Source organism: Typopeltis vanoorti, chromosome 10, assembly GCF_054136105.1.
Source record: "Typopeltis vanoorti isolate ZY-2024b chromosome 10, IOZ_Tvanoo_1.0, whole genome shotgun sequence".
Taxonomy (NCBI): Eukaryota; Metazoa; Arthropoda; class Arachnida; order Uropygi; family Thelyphonidae; genus Typopeltis; species Typopeltis vanoorti.
The window spans coordinates 23,853,612-23,872,433 of NC_143558.1; the positions used below are offsets into that span (position 1 = coordinate 23,853,612).

General features: G+C 37.0%; 1 protein-coding gene across 1 annotated transcript in view; it reads left to right on the forward strand.

The window, feature by feature from the left end:
- The first annotated feature begins 278 nt into the window (after nucleotides 1-278).
- LOC150102230 (sodium/potassium/calcium exchanger 3-like) overlaps nucleotides 279-18,822 on the forward strand; it is a 119,301-nt gene continuing 100,757 nt past the window's right edge. The window contains exon 1 of the mRNA XM_090398687.1: nucleotides 279-563. Within this exon, the coding sequence (XP_090254813.1) occupies nucleotides 440-563 (124 nt within the window). The 5' untranslated portion in view covers nucleotides 279-439. The remainder of the gene's footprint in view (nucleotides 564-18,822) is intronic.

Sequence of the window (18,822 nt, forward strand, 5' to 3'; positions counted from 1 at the left end):
AAATTATTAAAAGAAATAATCAGGGCCAAGTTCGAACTTTTAAGATCCTGTTAAAAAGAAAAAAAAAAGTTTTCAAATTAAAAAAAAAAAAAATCTAGAGGATTTAAACGTAGGTTGGACCACCCTTTCCATAATATATATTTGATCAGCAAATCGAGTGTGCCAACGCTTAAACTGTGCGTCTATTCTATCACCTGTGTTCGAGAGTAAAACGAAAACGACTGTTATTACATGTATCCAAGACGCCGGCCTACAGTTCGCTGCTAGCTAGGCTGCAGTGTCCATGTGTGTCTTGTGCACGCTTTGATACGTTAGGGTGATGTGTTAGGGGAAGTAGCAACTGCCGGTTATGTCGTCTCGGTCAAACTTTGACCTTTTCGGAGTAGCGGTATGAGGTTAGGTGCCTTGTCAGGCCTACGAGTGTCATCTTAACCTTGCCATGTCCCCCAGAGTGAATGTTTATCGGCATCATGCTATTGCCGTCCGATACAGTGGCGTTTTCAGGCGGTTGGTATTAGCCGCCATAGCTCTTGTCATTTGTTTGTCGTTGGCTAAAGACAGTGGTAAGTTTTGGTTTTGTATTTAGTTCGTCTGTAAATATAAAAAAAGTGTGGGAATTGTTTTTTAAACGATGGAATGGTCTATAATTGCTTTCCGTATGAACTTGAATATTTCGGTGAATCGTATCGATAAACTTAAGTCAGCGTCCTTGCAAGTGACCCATCGCATTGCCACATGTTAACAGAGAGAGAGAGAGAGAGATGGAGACACAGAAACAGAAAGAGAAGGTCTCTCACAGAATCGGTTTTTTTTGCATAGGCTGTAATGATGACGAAATCAAAGTATTATCTTGTATTTGAATTTTTTCTCCAGAAATGTGTCATTATTATGTTTATATTTACAGAATATACATCTGTATTAACGTTTAAAACTGTTTAGGATTCTTATTTTGGTCAATTATTCTCTCATAAATATTCTTGCGCGATATAATGCCAAACATCCCACTTTTGGACAAAGGAATAGCACATTACTTACAAGAAATTCTATTAATGGTCGCTAGAGGGCGATATGTAACCTAAATATCGTATGACTTATTATTACTGATAATGTAATGAGCTATATTTAGTATTTAGTACAAATCAATTGAAAATTTTCTTATTTTCTCATTATGTTATAAATGTTTGGTGTCCTTAATGGTGTCCCGCATGTAAACATAATTTTTTTATTTACATTTTTCCTGAAATACATATTTTGTATAAAAAAGAGATGGAAAGGAAAGGAAGAAAAACACTTTATCACCTTTCTATTAGCAAATCTCAAAATAAAGACGTTATATCTATTGACGTTTTTTTGTCAACGGTATATTTTTACATTCCATACTGGCGCCAGCAATAATTGAACTGTCTGCAATAAACTAAGCTCTCTCCATCTATAAATACATCACTCAATTAACCGTTTAACAAGAAGGAAACAATATAGAAAAGCAGTCAACTATGTTTAATAATATACAGGTAGAGAAGCTAAGTTTACTGTTTCCTTTTTTAAAAAATAAATGACGTTGAGTGAATAGCACATACCGATGTATTAAGAGTGAAATTAACTCCCAAACGAAAACTTGTCTTGTAGTCAATTTCATCACATGACTTGAACAATGGCGTTACCTTGTAGTCGATTTCATTCATCGCGTGATTAACAATGAAGTTGCCTTCGTTGCTTCAACAATGACGAATTGTTTCATTATTAAGAAATCTAGATCAATTTCATCATTTGGTATTTTTTTTTATTTAAAAACTAAGTAGTACAAATCAGGAAAACATTGGAATATTTTAATATTACGAATTATCAATTTTTTTTTTTTGAGTTTCATTATTAACTCTTACAATCATGCTGTCGTAGCCCTGTTTCTTTCTACTTCAGAATTATGACGTCAGAAGTTTAGAGCAAATGATTTTCGTCTTGTTTTGACGGTCGTCTAAGCTATCATACAAGTGAGCTTGTCTTTCACTCTGCAAAAACCCAGCTGTCGGAAAAATTGTATATGGTCACCATTTTTGTTTTCTTTCTTATTGATAAGTCAATAACCGATTCTATATTTTTCCCTTAGTAATAAGTCAACACTTGATTCAATTTACTTAAAATTCAGATTTAAAGTTCAAATACTTCTAAATATGGCACTAATTATGGCGAGTGAAAGGACAAAAGGCACTACACAGGAATTAAAAATATGGCCAAAGAGAAAATAATAACAGATAAAAATATACAAAGATTTTTCCTCTGATTTATTTGGTTCTTTTATTTAATCTTCTACGATTACAAATTTCAATTTGAAGAAATCAATGTGAAAAAAGAAGTTAGGCTTAAAATAAAGTTCAGTATCCTGAACTTTATTTTAAAATAATCTCCTCCCCTCCCCATGACATCTTATTTTTCATCTGGGAAGCTAAATGTTGGACACTATTTCCCCTCTCTAGCAATTTAGCATTATGTCTGAGCAAAGAGATCAAACATGACCTTCCATCTACTTCCTGCCTCCGATATACAAACGATGTTGTCACACCGAGTAGTAAAAATCACCTACCACCGAAAAGATGCACCTCTCCCGATCAGACCTGCATAATTACACTTTGTATTTGTGATCACTTTATTAGGAACACTGCTTCCCCCTCCTCTTCCAAGCAGCATAAGACATCATAAACGGAGTCGTTGCCATGGCAACGGATAAAAATGCTATAGTCTCAACGCAGATATGATACTTCACCAAATTATATATTTCGGAATTAAAAGGGAATTGAATGATGATTTGGAATGTTGTAGGATTGTGTATTTTTTTAATTTTTTTCATGCGTTTTATTCTACCTTCATTCTATCTATTCTATTCAACTGAATAAATATTCTTTGAAAACGAGTTTCTTTTATTGTTTCTAGCTATCTCTGATGTTATTCTTTTGATAAAAGCTCCGAACACATCTATTGTTATTTTGGAAGGTGGTGGAGAGAAAGACAAAGATGGAAAGAATAACTCCTATAATGATTGAAGCTTTGTTAGCGTTGCCATTCTTATAATTACATCCTGATAGGTTTTTTTTTCCTTTTTATCATTTCCTCTGGTTGAAAGTGTTGGAAATTCTTTAGTCGTATTGACAAATGAATTAGATTTTCATTAATTGTGTGATTATAAAACTTTTTATACGAAGCAATTGCAAGATTTTGCCTTAAAATTGTATTTTTTCAATTGATACACAGCTATTGCATAAAAGAAATAAATACATAAATCCGCCTCTTACCTGGGAGACATGTTCATATTTGTTTACATAAAAAATGTTTTATGTAAACAAATATGAACTCACCATATTTTCATCGGAGTCTATTTATTGTCCCAATAAATTATAATAAGAATCCACTCAACATGGCTGTCATTATACAGTTTAAATCTACCACTTTGCATAGAATGAAATTTAAACGTAATAGAAAATATACAAGCAGAATCAACAATGTAGGTTTCCATTGTTAATGCTACTTGTAAATTTCTGTTAACGAGACGCATGGAAACTGTTACTATGACAACACGAGTCTTGCGCTGATCTGTAAATTTCATTTGTTTTTATTCATGCGCTGGATATGGTTTTTATAAACTTTTTTTTTTTGTTTAAATACAAGTGACTTATTATTTGCGAACCTTTTTCTGACTATGAAAATGTTTTTTTGCGTGTTTATGTCTAGTTGCTGGTAGTTCTAACAGCAACTTTTAGACAATCCCTGTAATAATAAGATACTTAAGGATTTAATTAGAGGTATGAAGGCAAACTCAAAATTATCAATAAAACGCCCCTTCTGTTACTGTCTCCATATACAGTTAGCAATTGATTACAATCAAAAATCACCATTACGCACTTTTATTATCAACGTTTAGATGCTATTGTTATTTCTGATGAATTGTGATAATTGTTGACCTTCGTTTAGATTAGAAATAAAAAATATAAATTAGGTGGTGGAAGGGCAGAAATATAATCAGTCTACTTTTTAAGATAAGAGAACAAAGAATTCCGAACAAAGTTACCAATAAATTACTGAAATATTTCTTGCAGAATGGCTTGCATTTTGAACACCATTTCAATTTTTTTTTAAATTTAAGTCTCCTTTATTTATTAGCATTATTTATTAGTTGAGATATAACGATTCGAAATTATGGAGGATGAACGCAGAGATAGAAAGATATTTTATATATTCTCTAAAAAAGAACCTAGTTCCTTATAAGGACTGGCTTAAAGGGGCGAAGCAAGAATACTTTTTATATTCCCCGTTATCTGTACAGGACAGTGTAGGATTAGGTGTTATTGAGCTATTAAAGCTCTGATCATGGCAGGAGGGTAACAGCAATAGCCGAGCCTCAGTTAGAACTTCATTGGCTACAGCATTGCAATCCATTACCCTCCAAGGGTATTGGATTGAATGAATCAATCACCGACTATGTAAGTAAAGGTGAAATCTCAAAAAATCGGACGATCTCTAGGCCACTCCATAGTGGGCGAAAGACCGTCCATATCTCAGCGTTGGTTCCACTCAATGACGGGCTCCCCAATCACCGAGCAGAACCGCTCAAATTCCGAAGAAAATAATTCACCGACAAAGCCCCTCAGCGGACCGTGCCGGAGAACACTTTCCCCGGAGACTCAAATTGCTCCCTTAAGGCAAAAACCTTAAGAGAGCGAACTCAAAAATTCATCGCCCAAGGGGGTAACAGCAACAGCCGAACCTCAGTTAAACTTCATTGGTTCAGCATTGCCATTTGTTACCCTTCATGGACATCTCATATAAAATCAATCACCGTATGTTTAAGTAAAGGTGATATCTCAAAAATAGATATCGGACGATCTCTAGGCCACTCATTCGTGGGCGTTGAGTGGCCTAGAGATCGCGGACGTTTCACTGCGTAGAACCGTCCGCGTTGGTTCTACTCAGTGAAACTCGACCACCGAGCAGAACCGCTCATTCCGAAGAAAATAATTCACCGGCAAGTACCCCTCAGCGGGCCGTGCCAGAGAACACTTTCCCCGGTGACTCAATTGCTCCCTTAAGGCAAAAACCTTAAGAGAGCGAACTCAAAAACTCTTCGCCCAAGGGGGTAACAGCAACAGCCGAACCTCAGTTAAACTTCATTGGTACAGCATTGCATTGTTGCCATCCATTACCCCCAAGGGCATTAATGAATCAATCAATCAATCAACGCATTTCACGGTCGATTGATTCAGGCCTTTCCAAAACCTAGTTGAGCTATTAATGAAAGCTCTGATCATGGCAGGAGAGTAACAGCAATAGCCGAGCCTCAGTTAGAACTTCATTGGCTACATCATTGCTATCCATTACCCTCTAAGGGTATTGGGTTGAAAATCCAAAACCTAGTTCACCGCATCTCATTTTTTCAGTTCCTTATAAGGACTGGCTTAAAGGGGCGAAGCAAGAATGCTTTTCATCTTCCCCGTTATCTGTATCGGACAGTGTAGGGATAAGGTGTTATTGAGCTATTAAAGCTCTGATCATGGCAGGAGGGTAACAGCAGTAGCCGAGCCTCAGTTAGAACTTCATTGGCTATAGCATTGCCATCCATTACCCTCCAAGGGTATTGGATTGAATGAATCAATCCCATTTTTTCAGTTGAGCAAGTCCTTATAAGGACTGGCTTAAAGGGGCGAAGCAAGAATGCTTTTCATCTTTCCCGTTATCTGTAGAGGACAGTGTGTGGATAAGGTGTTATTGAGCAATTAAAGCTCTGATCATGGCAGGAGGGTAACAGCAATAGCCGAGCCTCAGTTAGAACTTCATTGGCTATAGCATTGCCATTCATTACCCTCCAAGGGGTATTGGATTGGATGAATCATTCGTCCTCCGTTCCATTTTTTCAGTTCCATCTCATATCAAGTAGTTATATTAATTATAAGTAAGCTTTTGGTAGGTGTTTAACTAAATTGTTAAAATATTTAGAGAAATTATTTTAATCTCAAAAAATTTAAGTAAATTATTAGCATATTATAAATACTATCATATTTTATATCACAAATAAAAAATGTTTCGATTTCTGAAAACTTGTGACTTTTTAAATAGTGCAAACCAACGCAACTTCAATGTTGACGGTTATAATCTGAAGAAAACAAGTTTTGGGGAAAGCTGAAGGTTGTGTTTGAGGGAAACATTATGGGAAAGGTTCTTCGAAACAACAGAAGTAGATGGAGGAGGGGAAAGGATATTTGATAGGCTGTGCAAAGAAGGAAGCCAGACTTGATCAAAATGCCTTGGAAATGTTCAGAACCACATAAGATTCTCCGAATCTTTCGGACGGGCCGGATAAACGGTTCTTCCACGCTGTTGGCTAACTGCTAGGCCACGAAATTGTCTAGTATGATACATAAACCTTCCTTAGAATTTAAGTAAAAAAAAAAAAAAGACTACAAACTCCACTGAATGCACGGTTTAGTATGATAACAGATCTTTCCATAGATGATCGTTGTCGCTTCTTATTGGAAGTGGCTTGTAAAAACGCGTGTTTTATCTCTAGAATACTCTCCGGGTTATACAAGGATATAATCCTTAGAATGCTCTGGGTGTTAACGTATTCTAGGCCTAGAACCTTTCTTGGATAGGATTCACATAAAAAGCCATTGCTTTGTAGATATATCATATCATCCATCAGCAAATGAATCCCCTCTGTTAATACCTTATCTAATGATGACGACTTACAATACACCTATTATCAGACATTTTGATTTCGTTTTCCTTTTTAAAAAATTGATTCTTGCAAATTGCAACTCCTGTGCTTATCTGTTGATATAAGATTGAACTCTATATAAGGATTTCAATTTCTTACTTCATCTATCTTTCCTTCTTTGTCTCTCCAGCCGTTATTTCCTTCTACTTTCTGTTTCTCGGTCATGTTGGCACCTTCTCTGTCGCTCTAACATCCTCTGACATTTTCTTTCAACTTTAAATCACGTCCACTAAAATATACTAATGATTTGTTTACCATAAACTTAACCTTTCACTTTTCCATTCTTTTTATTCTTTCGGTCAAATCACCGAAGTGTTTACCACTCAGCAACACCAGCGAAAGCATAACACGTTCCACGACTATCGTGCCTCAAAGTAATTTTCAAATGAAGTTCCCAATGCCTATTAATTTTCCTCGGTCATACAGCTTAGCGTGTAGTCATTTGCATTTAATTTCAAATGGATGTGGAAATGCGAGGATTAGCTGACTGCTGATAAGAATACGGACTTAATGCAAATCGAAATATTCATAAATATTCATAATGGAATTCAATCAAGACACTTCTATCGTTTTCTGCATTCGTTATAGCTGCGAAATATTTACTTTGTTCAACAGGGAAAGGTATTTCTTCAAAACACTTAATTCACAGAATAACTGCGTAGAAAACATATTTGATGCCGTCATAGATTGAGCGATATTGACGATGTCTTTTGGATTGAAAAACCTGGGTTCGACTTTCGTCTAGAACCCGTTATAAAAGACGCCTTAACTCACCTTTTATTAAACGTCATAAAAGACGTTTAATAAAAGGCGAGTTAACCGGTCTCATGCGGAGGGGTAGAGTTTTTTCTGCTGCGAAACAGGCAAATTAGTCAGAACATACCAAAGGTAGACATAATATGCCTCAATGGATACAAGACAAACTATCTTATCTTACTGAATTAACGCTTTGAAAGTCAAGAATATCGAGTTGGTCATGAGTCTTAGAACAGCGAAAGACACTAAAGAAAAATAATACAACTATAGTGTTATTTTTTTACAGATGAATACTAGCAGAGACCAGAGGTTAGCTAATTGGCCCTTATTTATATCTCCGGTCTGCTTGTGATATCAAAATCATAGAGAAAACACTCAGCACAGACGTCCGTCCATGGTACAACTAGACATGAATCATCGATAGACAGATAGCAGTCTTTCCATGGGGTCGACATGAATACAAACGAATTATGGAGAGACTGAGGAATGGACATCAGTTCCGTGATGTTTATATCATGGGACAGATAGATAGGTTAAATACACAATGTTGAAAAAAATATTTGGACATTATGTGGCATGTAAATTTCGTATCCTACCACATGCCAATGTTCATGGAATGTCTACGTAAGTCTGGTAATAAAAGGTGGGATATGCTGCATGTTTTGCGTCGTATTCGAGCTCAAGATGCCGTTTTCAGCTGAACCGACAGACTTCCAATGTGGAATGGTAGTTCGATGTCACATCATTCTTTCTGTCCGTGACATTGCTACTCGTTTCAGTATAGCGAAATCCACCATTGCTTGTGTCATTCGTAGATGGAAAGTTGATGGTGCTATCACGGCAGGAAAACGCCCCAGGATGCCACCGATATTCACTGACCCAGATCGACGAGGAATGTTCGAGCACCCCCCGCACGTCATCAGCGGCGAACCTCGAAGTCAACCTGGAAAATGTAGGGACATCTTTCATCACTAAAACTGTCGGCAGAGAGTTGCATGCCTTACCACGGCACAGCTGCTGCGAACAAGCCACATATCACTTCCCCCCCCCCACACACACACACGAGGTCAAACTGGCTATGACGTTTGGACAGGTGTCTTTAACACTGTTCCTGGTCCGTAGATGATTGGAAAATGGTTCTATTGAGCGACAAATCACGCTTCCAAATGTTTCCACACTGATGGTTGTTTGAATCTGGAGATTACCTAGGACAGCAGCATTCCAACAAGTTTAGTAGAAGGATGGTAATGGTATGGGGACTTGGACCATTGGTGAACGTGTCCAAAACCATGACGTCTGATGGCGCTATCCGGACAACTTCATGCTTCCCACGCTGTGGAAATACTTTAGCTTTAGTGCAGTACTTCCCACTGCATATCCGAGTCTGGTTTTCACAAAATAACGTAGAAGTGTTGGAGACTAGTCGGCTCAAAGTCGAAGAATTAGAATGCTGAATTCGCTCCAGACTACATCGGCGTCATCAGCAACAATAGCGGGGGGGGGGGGATTTGTGCGAGGAATGGAAGCATATTCCTGTTGCGACGTGTCAGAAATTGGTCGAAAGCATGTTCCGACGGGTAGTTGCTGTCATTCAGGCCTGTCTACGGGAAAGACAGGAATTATGGGATAAGCAGATGGATTAGACATTCATCTATGGAACAAATCGATGATTATTGGACAGCTTGTTAGATAGTATGGACGAATGTGTATAGAGCAAACACCAACACATCGAAACATATCGGTTGCACACGGAGGAGGCTGCACAGTTGCTATAAGTGAATCGTATTCATGGTGTGGAGCCCCTTTTAAATTTTGAAGCCCAAATACTATTTTATACTTTATGAGAATCCACTTTTCTGAATCATTTATAGAATTTTGATAAAATCCCCTGAAATTTCAACTACAGAAAGGAAGATTCATTTATTAAATCTCCATTTCTGTAAGTTGAAGATCAAGGATATTAATTTGAATTGATGAGCAAATAAACGAATCCTTTATAAGCTCACTAACTCATTGGAATAGTGTGAAAAGGTCCATCAAATGATTCAAAACTAAAATGTCTGATGTAACTGAGTAAGTGTCAAATTTCAGCACAATCCGTCCAGTGGCTTAAGAGTTGAAGCAAGACGTGATGAATGGAGAGACACTTTTATTTATTAATGCAGCTTGTATAATACTGTTGTTCTAAGGCTTTTCGACAAGCTGTAGTTATTATATATTGCACACGTCATCTGTTATCTAACACGCGAATAATGTTTATAAGATCTTGTCCGTTAAAAGTAAGTTAGTGGTCTCATTCCGTAAAACAGACAACTGGGCAGAAGAACACACGCATTTAGTTGACATAATACAATAGCCTAAGTGGCATCAGTGCCTTAGATGCTTCGGTCATAATTATAAACAACAACAGCATAAGTCAGTAAAGATACTAATCGTTTTTTACCAAAACTCATTACGTATGAGCCAATTTTTTAATTCGTCTATTATTTTTAACTCAAACCAGATGCAGATTATAGATAATATAATTTCCTGTAGGGGATACTTATTTTTTTTATCTGCTTCTTTACCAATCTATTGCTCAATGATTTTGAAAAAAACCCGATAAGTACGGGTATATTTTCTAAAAGACATTGCAATCATAGGTAGACATAGATTTTTTACTATTATTCAAATTACACGAATCATTGGAATCAACGTAGTCAAACATCTGTCAAACGATGTAGTTTTGAATGGGATATTTAGCGAAATTTATCCCATATCAAAAGGATAACTACCATACTATTGTTCTCTGCATATGCAATTTATTCATGAAAACGGAAACGTGCTATTTAAACCATCCCTTACGGGCCTCACAGCAATCGATAACTGCTATATCGATAGATGTTCCTTCGACCTTGTCTGCAGTGGATACAAGAAAATCTTTTATGTAGCAGACAGTTCATAAAAGCTGTCGATAGAGACGGAGCTCATGAACACGAGATTTTGGGATGTAAGTGGATAGGGAAACACGAAAGGCGTATTTATCAAGTAAGAGAGGGGACGTCAGAGAATTGATGGCCATTTGAGAATCACCAAGTTAACACGATTCTTGGTGAAATCAGCTGTTTGGTATTATTTGTATCTCTCCTCGATGACTACGCGTTCTAGAATACTTAGTCCTCCTTACACAATATAGAGCATCGTACTCTCCCCAGGAAATAGTCTCTAAGCAGTCGATAGATTCCAAATGGATAAAACCGAAGAGAACGGCCATATCCCCCCCCACACACACACAAACACACAGGCTAATCGGAATACAATCTTAGACACTGACTCCTATCAGCCATATTAAGGCTCATCAAATGACTCTTTTAGAGCGGGATCAATAATAATGTGATACTTAAAGTACATTAAGAAGATAGCTTTAAATAGTTTATTGTCAAATATAACCTTTTATTAAATAGAAAATTTTATTTTATTTTTTTAAGAATAAGCCACACCTCAAGACTTTGGAATCAACTTTGCTAAACCTGTATTTATGTAGAAATTATCTATGATTCAGAAAATCTTTTTTTGTTGTTTCATTTTTTTCGGTTTCCATCAAATGATGGTATAAAACAAATCCTATAATGCCTTGTTATCCCCAGAGGGAGTAGGTGGAAGCATTTTAATATTAACTTTTAAAATCGGCTGGTAACGGTTTCCATCCTTGGTCATCATCGGTAGTTGAGTTTATTTCTGCCGACGATTTAATACTTACAGGTAAGTACAGTTTAAACACCAACAAATAAAAATCCTACTGTTATCACGTTCCTCATCCAAACTGGTATTAAGGTTAGAAATCGCGCGAGTTCTATGGCTGATTTTTCTTGTTCCCAAAGAAAGGATCTACATGATAATTAAAAGTGACCCAGTAACAGTCCCATGCCGAATTTAGTACTATTAACCTCATCATAAAGCTACTACACAGGCACATTAAAATGGTGCTGTCATTAATATGGAGATTAAATATTAGTGGAGTCCATCTATATAGTATAAATATCTATTTAATGGATGATAAAAAGGAGTGTTTTATTTCACGCATTTTATTGAATGAGAGTAATTTATAAATACGATAATTTTCGATCCTGGTTAGTTGTTGTACCCTGCATTTCACGCATTTTATTGAATGAGAGTTTATTTATTTATTCATATGGAGTTTCCTCCCTTTTCTCCCCCGTCCCTATTGGGGCGAGTTGATCCCCTGCATGGGGGTTTAAGTATTTATGGCTGTGTTCACGGGGTCGATTTGCCTGCTTACGGGATGAAAAACCCCAGATAAACTAAAAACAGTTTATCTGGAGGTTTTCCTGTAGTAGGAAAAAACCCTACTGTCCACGCCCAAGACCGGCTAACTTGGCTATGGCTGAGGAAGATCCTTAAGCTCCTCACGTCGGCGACGGGAATCGAACCCAGGACAATCCTTCCGCAGGCATATGGTTGCGAAGCGCATAACTACTAGGCTAACCGCGCGGACATTGAATTGAATGAGAGTCATTTATAAATACGATAATTTTCGATCCTGGTTAGTTGTTGACCCTGCATTTACTTTTGGGCGAACGGGCAATACGTGGTGGGAAAGGGGCAGATGCTATCGTTCTTAAAACCTTGAGATATATCAGATATATAGAGATATATATATATATATATATATATATATAGTATAAATATCTATTTAATGGATGATAAAAAGGAGTGTTTTATTTCACGCATTTTATTGAATGAGAGTAATTTATAAATACGATAATTTTCGATCCTGGTTAGTTGTTGTACCCTGCATTTCACGCATTTTATTGAATGAGAGTTTATTTATTTATTCATATGGAGTTTCCTCCCTTTTCTCCCCCGTCCCTATTGGGGCGAGTTGATCCCCTGCATGGGGGTTTAAGTATTTATGGCTGTGTTCACGGGGTCGATTTGCCTGCTTACGGGATGAAAAACCCCAGATAAACTAAAAACAGTTTATCTGGAGGTTTTCCTGTAGTAGGAAAAAACCCTACTGTCCACGCCCAAGACCGGCTAACTTGGCTATGGCTGAGGAAGATCCTTAAGCTCCTCACGTCGGCGACGGGAATCGAACCCAGGACAATCCTTCCGCAGGCATATGGTTGCGAAGCGCATAACTACTAGGCTAACCGCGCGGACATTGAATTGAATGAGAGTCATTTATAAATACGATAATTTTCGATCCTGGTTAGTTGTTGACCCTGCATTTACTTTTGGGCGAACGGGCAATACGTGGTGGGAAAGGGGCAGATGCTATCGTTCTTAAAACCTTGAGATATATCAGATATATAGAGATATATATATATATATATATATATATATATATATATAGTATAAATATCTATTTAATGGATGATAAAAAGGAGTGTTTTATTTCACGCATTTTATTGAATGAGAGTAATTTATAAATACGATAATTTTCGATCCTGGTTAGTTGTTGTACCCTGCATTTCACGCATTTTATTGAATGAGAGTTTATTTATTTATTCATATGGAGTTTCCTCCCTTTTCTCCCCCGTCCCTATTGGGGCGAGTTGATCCCCTGCATGGGGGTTTAAGTATTTATGGCTGTGTTCACGGGGTCGATTTGCCTGCTTACGGGATGAAAAACCCCAGATAAACTAAAAACAGTTTATCTGGAGGTTTTCCTGTAGTAGGAAAAAACCCTACTGTCCACGCCCAAGACCGGCTAACTTGGCTATGGCTGAGGAAGATCCTTAAGCTCCTCACGTCGGCGACGGGAATCGAACCCAGGACAATCCTTCCGCAGGCATATGGTTGCGAAGCGCATAACTACTAGGCTAACCGCGCGGACATTGAATTGAATGAGAGTCATTTATAAATACGATAATTTTCGATCCTGGTTAGTTGTTGACCCTGCATTTACTTTTGGGCGAACGGGCAATACGTGGTGGGAAAGGGGCAGATGCTATCGTTCTTAAAACCTTGAGATATATCAGATATATAGAGATATATATATATATATATATATATATATAGTATAAATATCTATTTAATGGATGATAAAAAGGAGTGTTTTATTTCACGCATTTTATTGAATGAGAGTAATTTATAAATACGATAATTTTCGATCCTGGTTAGTTGTTGTACCCTGCATTTCACGCATTTTATTGAATGAGAGTTTATTTATTTATTCATATGGAGTTTCCTCCCTTTTCTCCCCCGTCCCTATTGGGGCGAGTTGATCCCCTGCATGGGGGTTTAAGTATTTATGGCTGTGTTCACGGGGTCGATTTGCCTGCTTACGGGATGAAAAACCCCAGATAAACTAAAAACAGTTTATCTGGAGGTTTTCCTGTAGTAGGAAAAAACCCTACTGTCCACGCCCAAGACCGGCTAACTTGGCTATGGCTGAGGAAGATCCTTAAGCTCCTCACGTCGGCGACGGGAATCGAACCCAGGACAATCCTTCCGCAGGCATATGGTTGCGAAGCGCATAACTACTAGGCTAACCGCGCGGACATTGAATTGAATGAGAGTCATTTATAAATACGATAATTTTCGATCCTGGTTAGTTGTTGACCCTGCATTTACTTTTGGGCGAACGGGCAATACGTGGTGGGAAAGGGGCAGATGCTATCGTTCTTAAAACCTTGAGATATATCAGATATATATATATATATATATATATATCAGATATATATATATATATATATATATATATATATATATATATATATATATATATATATATATATATATATATCAGATATCAGAGATTTCTGCATATGAAATCTTAAATTAGGACATTGAAAATCGAATAAAAGGCATCAAAAGTACACGCTGAATGATCATTCTTAAAATCGATTTGAGAATTAATTGTCGCTTGCTGCAGCACATATAATAATTATCAAGTATAATTATTCAAAAAAGGTGCCTAAATAAATACTGAAATACAAAAATAAATATGAAATTATTGTTAAAATAAAGAGTCATAATAGATAATATTATAGATGCATCTATATTTTATAATGAAATTTATAAAAAATGTAAACACTCTTAAATAATTTTAGATTACTTTTAAAAATAGTTTTAATAGTGCTTTAGATCATTTATCATTCAAAGCAATGAAAAATGCGCAGACTCAGATAGTGAACAAATATACCTGCGTCTGCGCACATGACTGTGTTTACATATATGCGCAGTAAAAGTTAATACTCCATTCTGGAAACAGCCAAATGTGAATCAAAAAACAATTCAAGAACTGTCAACTAGATCATAATTCAGTTGATTCCATAAAACACAAAATTAAAAACAAAAAGAAGGCTTTACAGTAATAATAGAATAATCGGACAGGATACCCAAATAGGAACAGAATGGCAACAAGACAAACTACGTTCTCACGATGGGTCAATGTTCTTGGAGTCGATTGAACTATCGATTGCTGAGTAGGGAAGGTTTGACGAAACGCTCAGATCAATAAAGTATCTCCATTCAGTCACTGCTCCCAACTCGATAGGATATCCCCCCGCCCTTCCCCCCTCCAAAAAAAGAAAACTAGTCTTTCTCAGCATCGGCATAAGTTAATAACAAAGTCAGTAAAAGAACGAATAAAAACATACATACTTTATTATTATTATTGTTGTTGTTGTTGTTGGAGGAGGAGGAGGACGCTGTGCAAGCATAAGAACGGGCGCACACGATGATACCGATGCTCCCGGTTTTTTTTAATAGTTTTAAAGTGGTTCTAACTACCGTTTTTAATTTGAAAGTGTTCCCAAGTAACTCGACTTGTCACGCCGAAGACAGCGATATAAAATTCACTGAAATCAGCTAAGAAGAAATCAAATTTTGAAGTGCTGAAAAGTGAACAGAGAGGACCGTGGTTAACAACGAACGAAGAACAAAGGACGTCGCCATCTTTACAATCACACTACAGTTTCTCAAGGGAAGAACGAACGAAGAACAAAAAAGTCTAGCGATTATGAAGATTTGGTCAAACAATAATTTAGCAGTCATAGAAGTGTTGCAAACGGTAAAAGACATTAAAATCAGCATTAAAATGACAGGCAACACAATTTGATGAAAGAAACATCTGAACTCCGTCAAGAACTTGATTCTCTAAAACTACAATACAAACGTTTAAATCAGCAACAACATAAAGAAGATCTTATCATAAACGGTCTTCCTGAAACTGCACTTACAGAAACCTCAGAGACGTAGTTTTAAAATTAGGCAATGCAATCGACTTCCCCTCTAGCTTAACGAGATGCAGACCGTAAATCGGATTCCTAGGAAGAGCAAAAAACATGGCTTGCCACGACCTGCACCAGTCATAGTTCGTCTTACAAGCAAGTCCACAAGAGACAATCTCATAAAAGGCAGCAGACAGAAAAACCCAGTTGCTAAGGACTTGAATGCATTGCAAGACAATACACCAATCTTCCTATCCGAATATTTAACACCATTCAACCAGAATCTGTTATACGAAGCAAGAAAAGCAAAAACAGAAAAAAAATTACCAATTTTTGTGGATCAGAGATGCCAAGATATTCTTGAAGAAGTCACAGACTTCAAAGCAGATACAAATCAAAAGCTCAGAAGATATAGAAAGGCTGCCACAGCGAAAAAAAAGTCTCCTAATTAGTTCAAAACGAAGATAAAAATGAATGTGAACCATCAAGACAGATGCAATAATGCCAGAATATATCGGCAATTTCACTTCAATCAGACCTTTGAGATCATTCATTTGACCCCTCAAACATCAGCCTACTTCCAACACAGCACTCAAATCAATAAAAAAATATCTAACCGGTGTCATCCTCAAATAAGCTTATTAAAAAGCTTCGAGGATGCAAGCTGAGACATTACATCTCAACCGAGATCAACATGAAAAAAAAAAGAATTAATTATTATTAGATTGAAGTGCTGTAATTACAGCACTAAAATATATTATTATTATTATTATTATTATTATTATTATTGTTGTTGTTGTTGTTCCGGGAAACTCCAAGGAGTCGACAGACTCATCGAGGGAGGCCCTAACATCATGTCAAGAACAACTATTCAACATTCACACAGTATCTATCATACCTTGCCTTGAACTCATTCACGGTCGTAGCACCCACAACAGACTCTGGAAGCTTATTCCACTCATTTACCACTCTCCAAGTAAAGAACCTAGCTCTAACACCCTTGTCAACCACGCTCTTGCCCAGCTTCCATGCATGGCCCCTAGTCCTCCCACCACCAGTCATATTTTCAAAAATATCTTCTGGATCAATCTTATAAAAACCCTTCAGTAATTTGAATGTCTCAATCATATCACCCCTCCTTCGCCTATCGTCCAATTTCTGCAACCCACAAATCTTCAACCTATTCTCATAAGGTTCATTCCACAGACCTGCTATCATCTTGGACACTCGTCTCTGGACCCTCTCCACTTCCTCCCCATCACGAAGAAACCCTGGTGCCCATAGCTGGGCACAGAAGTCCAGATGGGGTCTTATCAAGGCTCGATACAGAGGAACAACAACTTGTTCGTCTCTGCATGTTAAAGTATTTTTCAGAAGCCAAGTGATTTGGTGAGCTGTTTTAGTTACTTTTGCAATGTGCCCCCTAAACTTCAATTCCCTATCCACCAACACTCCCAAATCCCTGGCCTCATCAATCTCCTGGAGTACGGTTCCACCAATGCGATATACTGCTGCTATTCTTTTCACCCCAAAGTGCATAACCTTACACTTTGGCACATTAAATTGACATCCATTTTTCCTAGCCCAGTCCTCCAAACTATCCAAATCATCCTGTAAAATTTTGACATCCTGTGCACTCACAATTGCTCTACCCAACTTTGCATCATCAGCAAACAAGTGAACACTTCCTCTCAGATCCTTTCCAATATCATTGATGAACAAATTGAAAAGCAGTGGTCCAAGAACAGAGCCCTGTGGCACTCCACTAGTCACAAGACGTCTTTTAGACTCCACTCCTCAATAAACCACTCTTTGATATCTCTCCTTCAACCACCCTCTTATCCATCTCACCAACCCTATATCTATACCCATCTGCTCCAGTTTACTGATTAGGTTTCCATGTGGTATCCTATCAAAGGCCTTGGCAAGGTCCAGTACTATCACTGTAAACCCATTACCCCTATCCAGTTCAGCCGTCACTGTGTTATAAAACGTGAGTAAGTTACTGAGGCATGATCTACCCTTCACAAAACCATGTTGTCCCCCATACAATATCCCATTTTCATCTATCCAATCCTGTATTCTTTTCTTGACTAATTTCTCTAAGACCTTGACAATGATTCCTGATATGCTAATCAGTCGGTAATTTACAACAGCAGTCTTGGAACCACCTTTATGCAGTGGAACTATTTTCCCCTCTTTCCACCCGCTCGGGACTAACCCTATTAATATTAATATTAAAAGCAAAAGTTGTAAAATATATATGACTTATTGTTATACTATAAATGCTTTTAAAAAACGTAATCTTATTCATTTGCAAACTATAAATTACCATCTATAGTAACTATTATTAAACACATTATACAAAAAAAAAGGAAAATTTGTATGAAATTCATTGTTATTAAAAAAACAAAACAAAACTAGTACAACATGTTTTGTAAATGCGTAATATGTAATCATAATTTTAATAATAACAATCATTCGAATTTTTAAAAAAATGCTTAAATATAAAGAGCCAACAGGCTTCATTTCGGCGATATAAACATTAATTAAATTAAGGGGATATTAAATCCCACATTGTTTTAAAACCGAATAAGAAACTCAAAGAATTGGATCAGAGAGTTTCATGCCGAATATAGTATAAAAACTATAAAAGTATCGGCGAATACTAGCGTGAGCTGAATGCAAGTAGTCCAAGAACATAGTACAAAGCGGGCAACTCGTTGCAAAGGTGGGGAAAGTTCTGATCACTATTCTTTGGTATTTACCCTAATGTAAAAACACATTATCTCGTATAGCAGAGTATATAAGTTCTTTTCGCTATACCCTTTGGTATTAATAATTTGGTCTAGCTACTCACTGATGAAGCCTCAATAAAGGCTGAAACCGCTCTGGATAGTGACCTCTCTACCATAATGTAATAACAGCATACATTTCCTAGGAAATGTGTTTTTACATTATGGTAAATACCTAAGAATAGTGATCTGAACTTTCCCCACCTTTGCAACGAGTTGCCCGTGTTTGTACTACGTTCTAGGATTACTTGCATTCAGCTCACGCTAGTATTCGCCGATACTTTTATAGTTTATTATACTATATTCGCATGAAACTCTCTGATTCCAATCT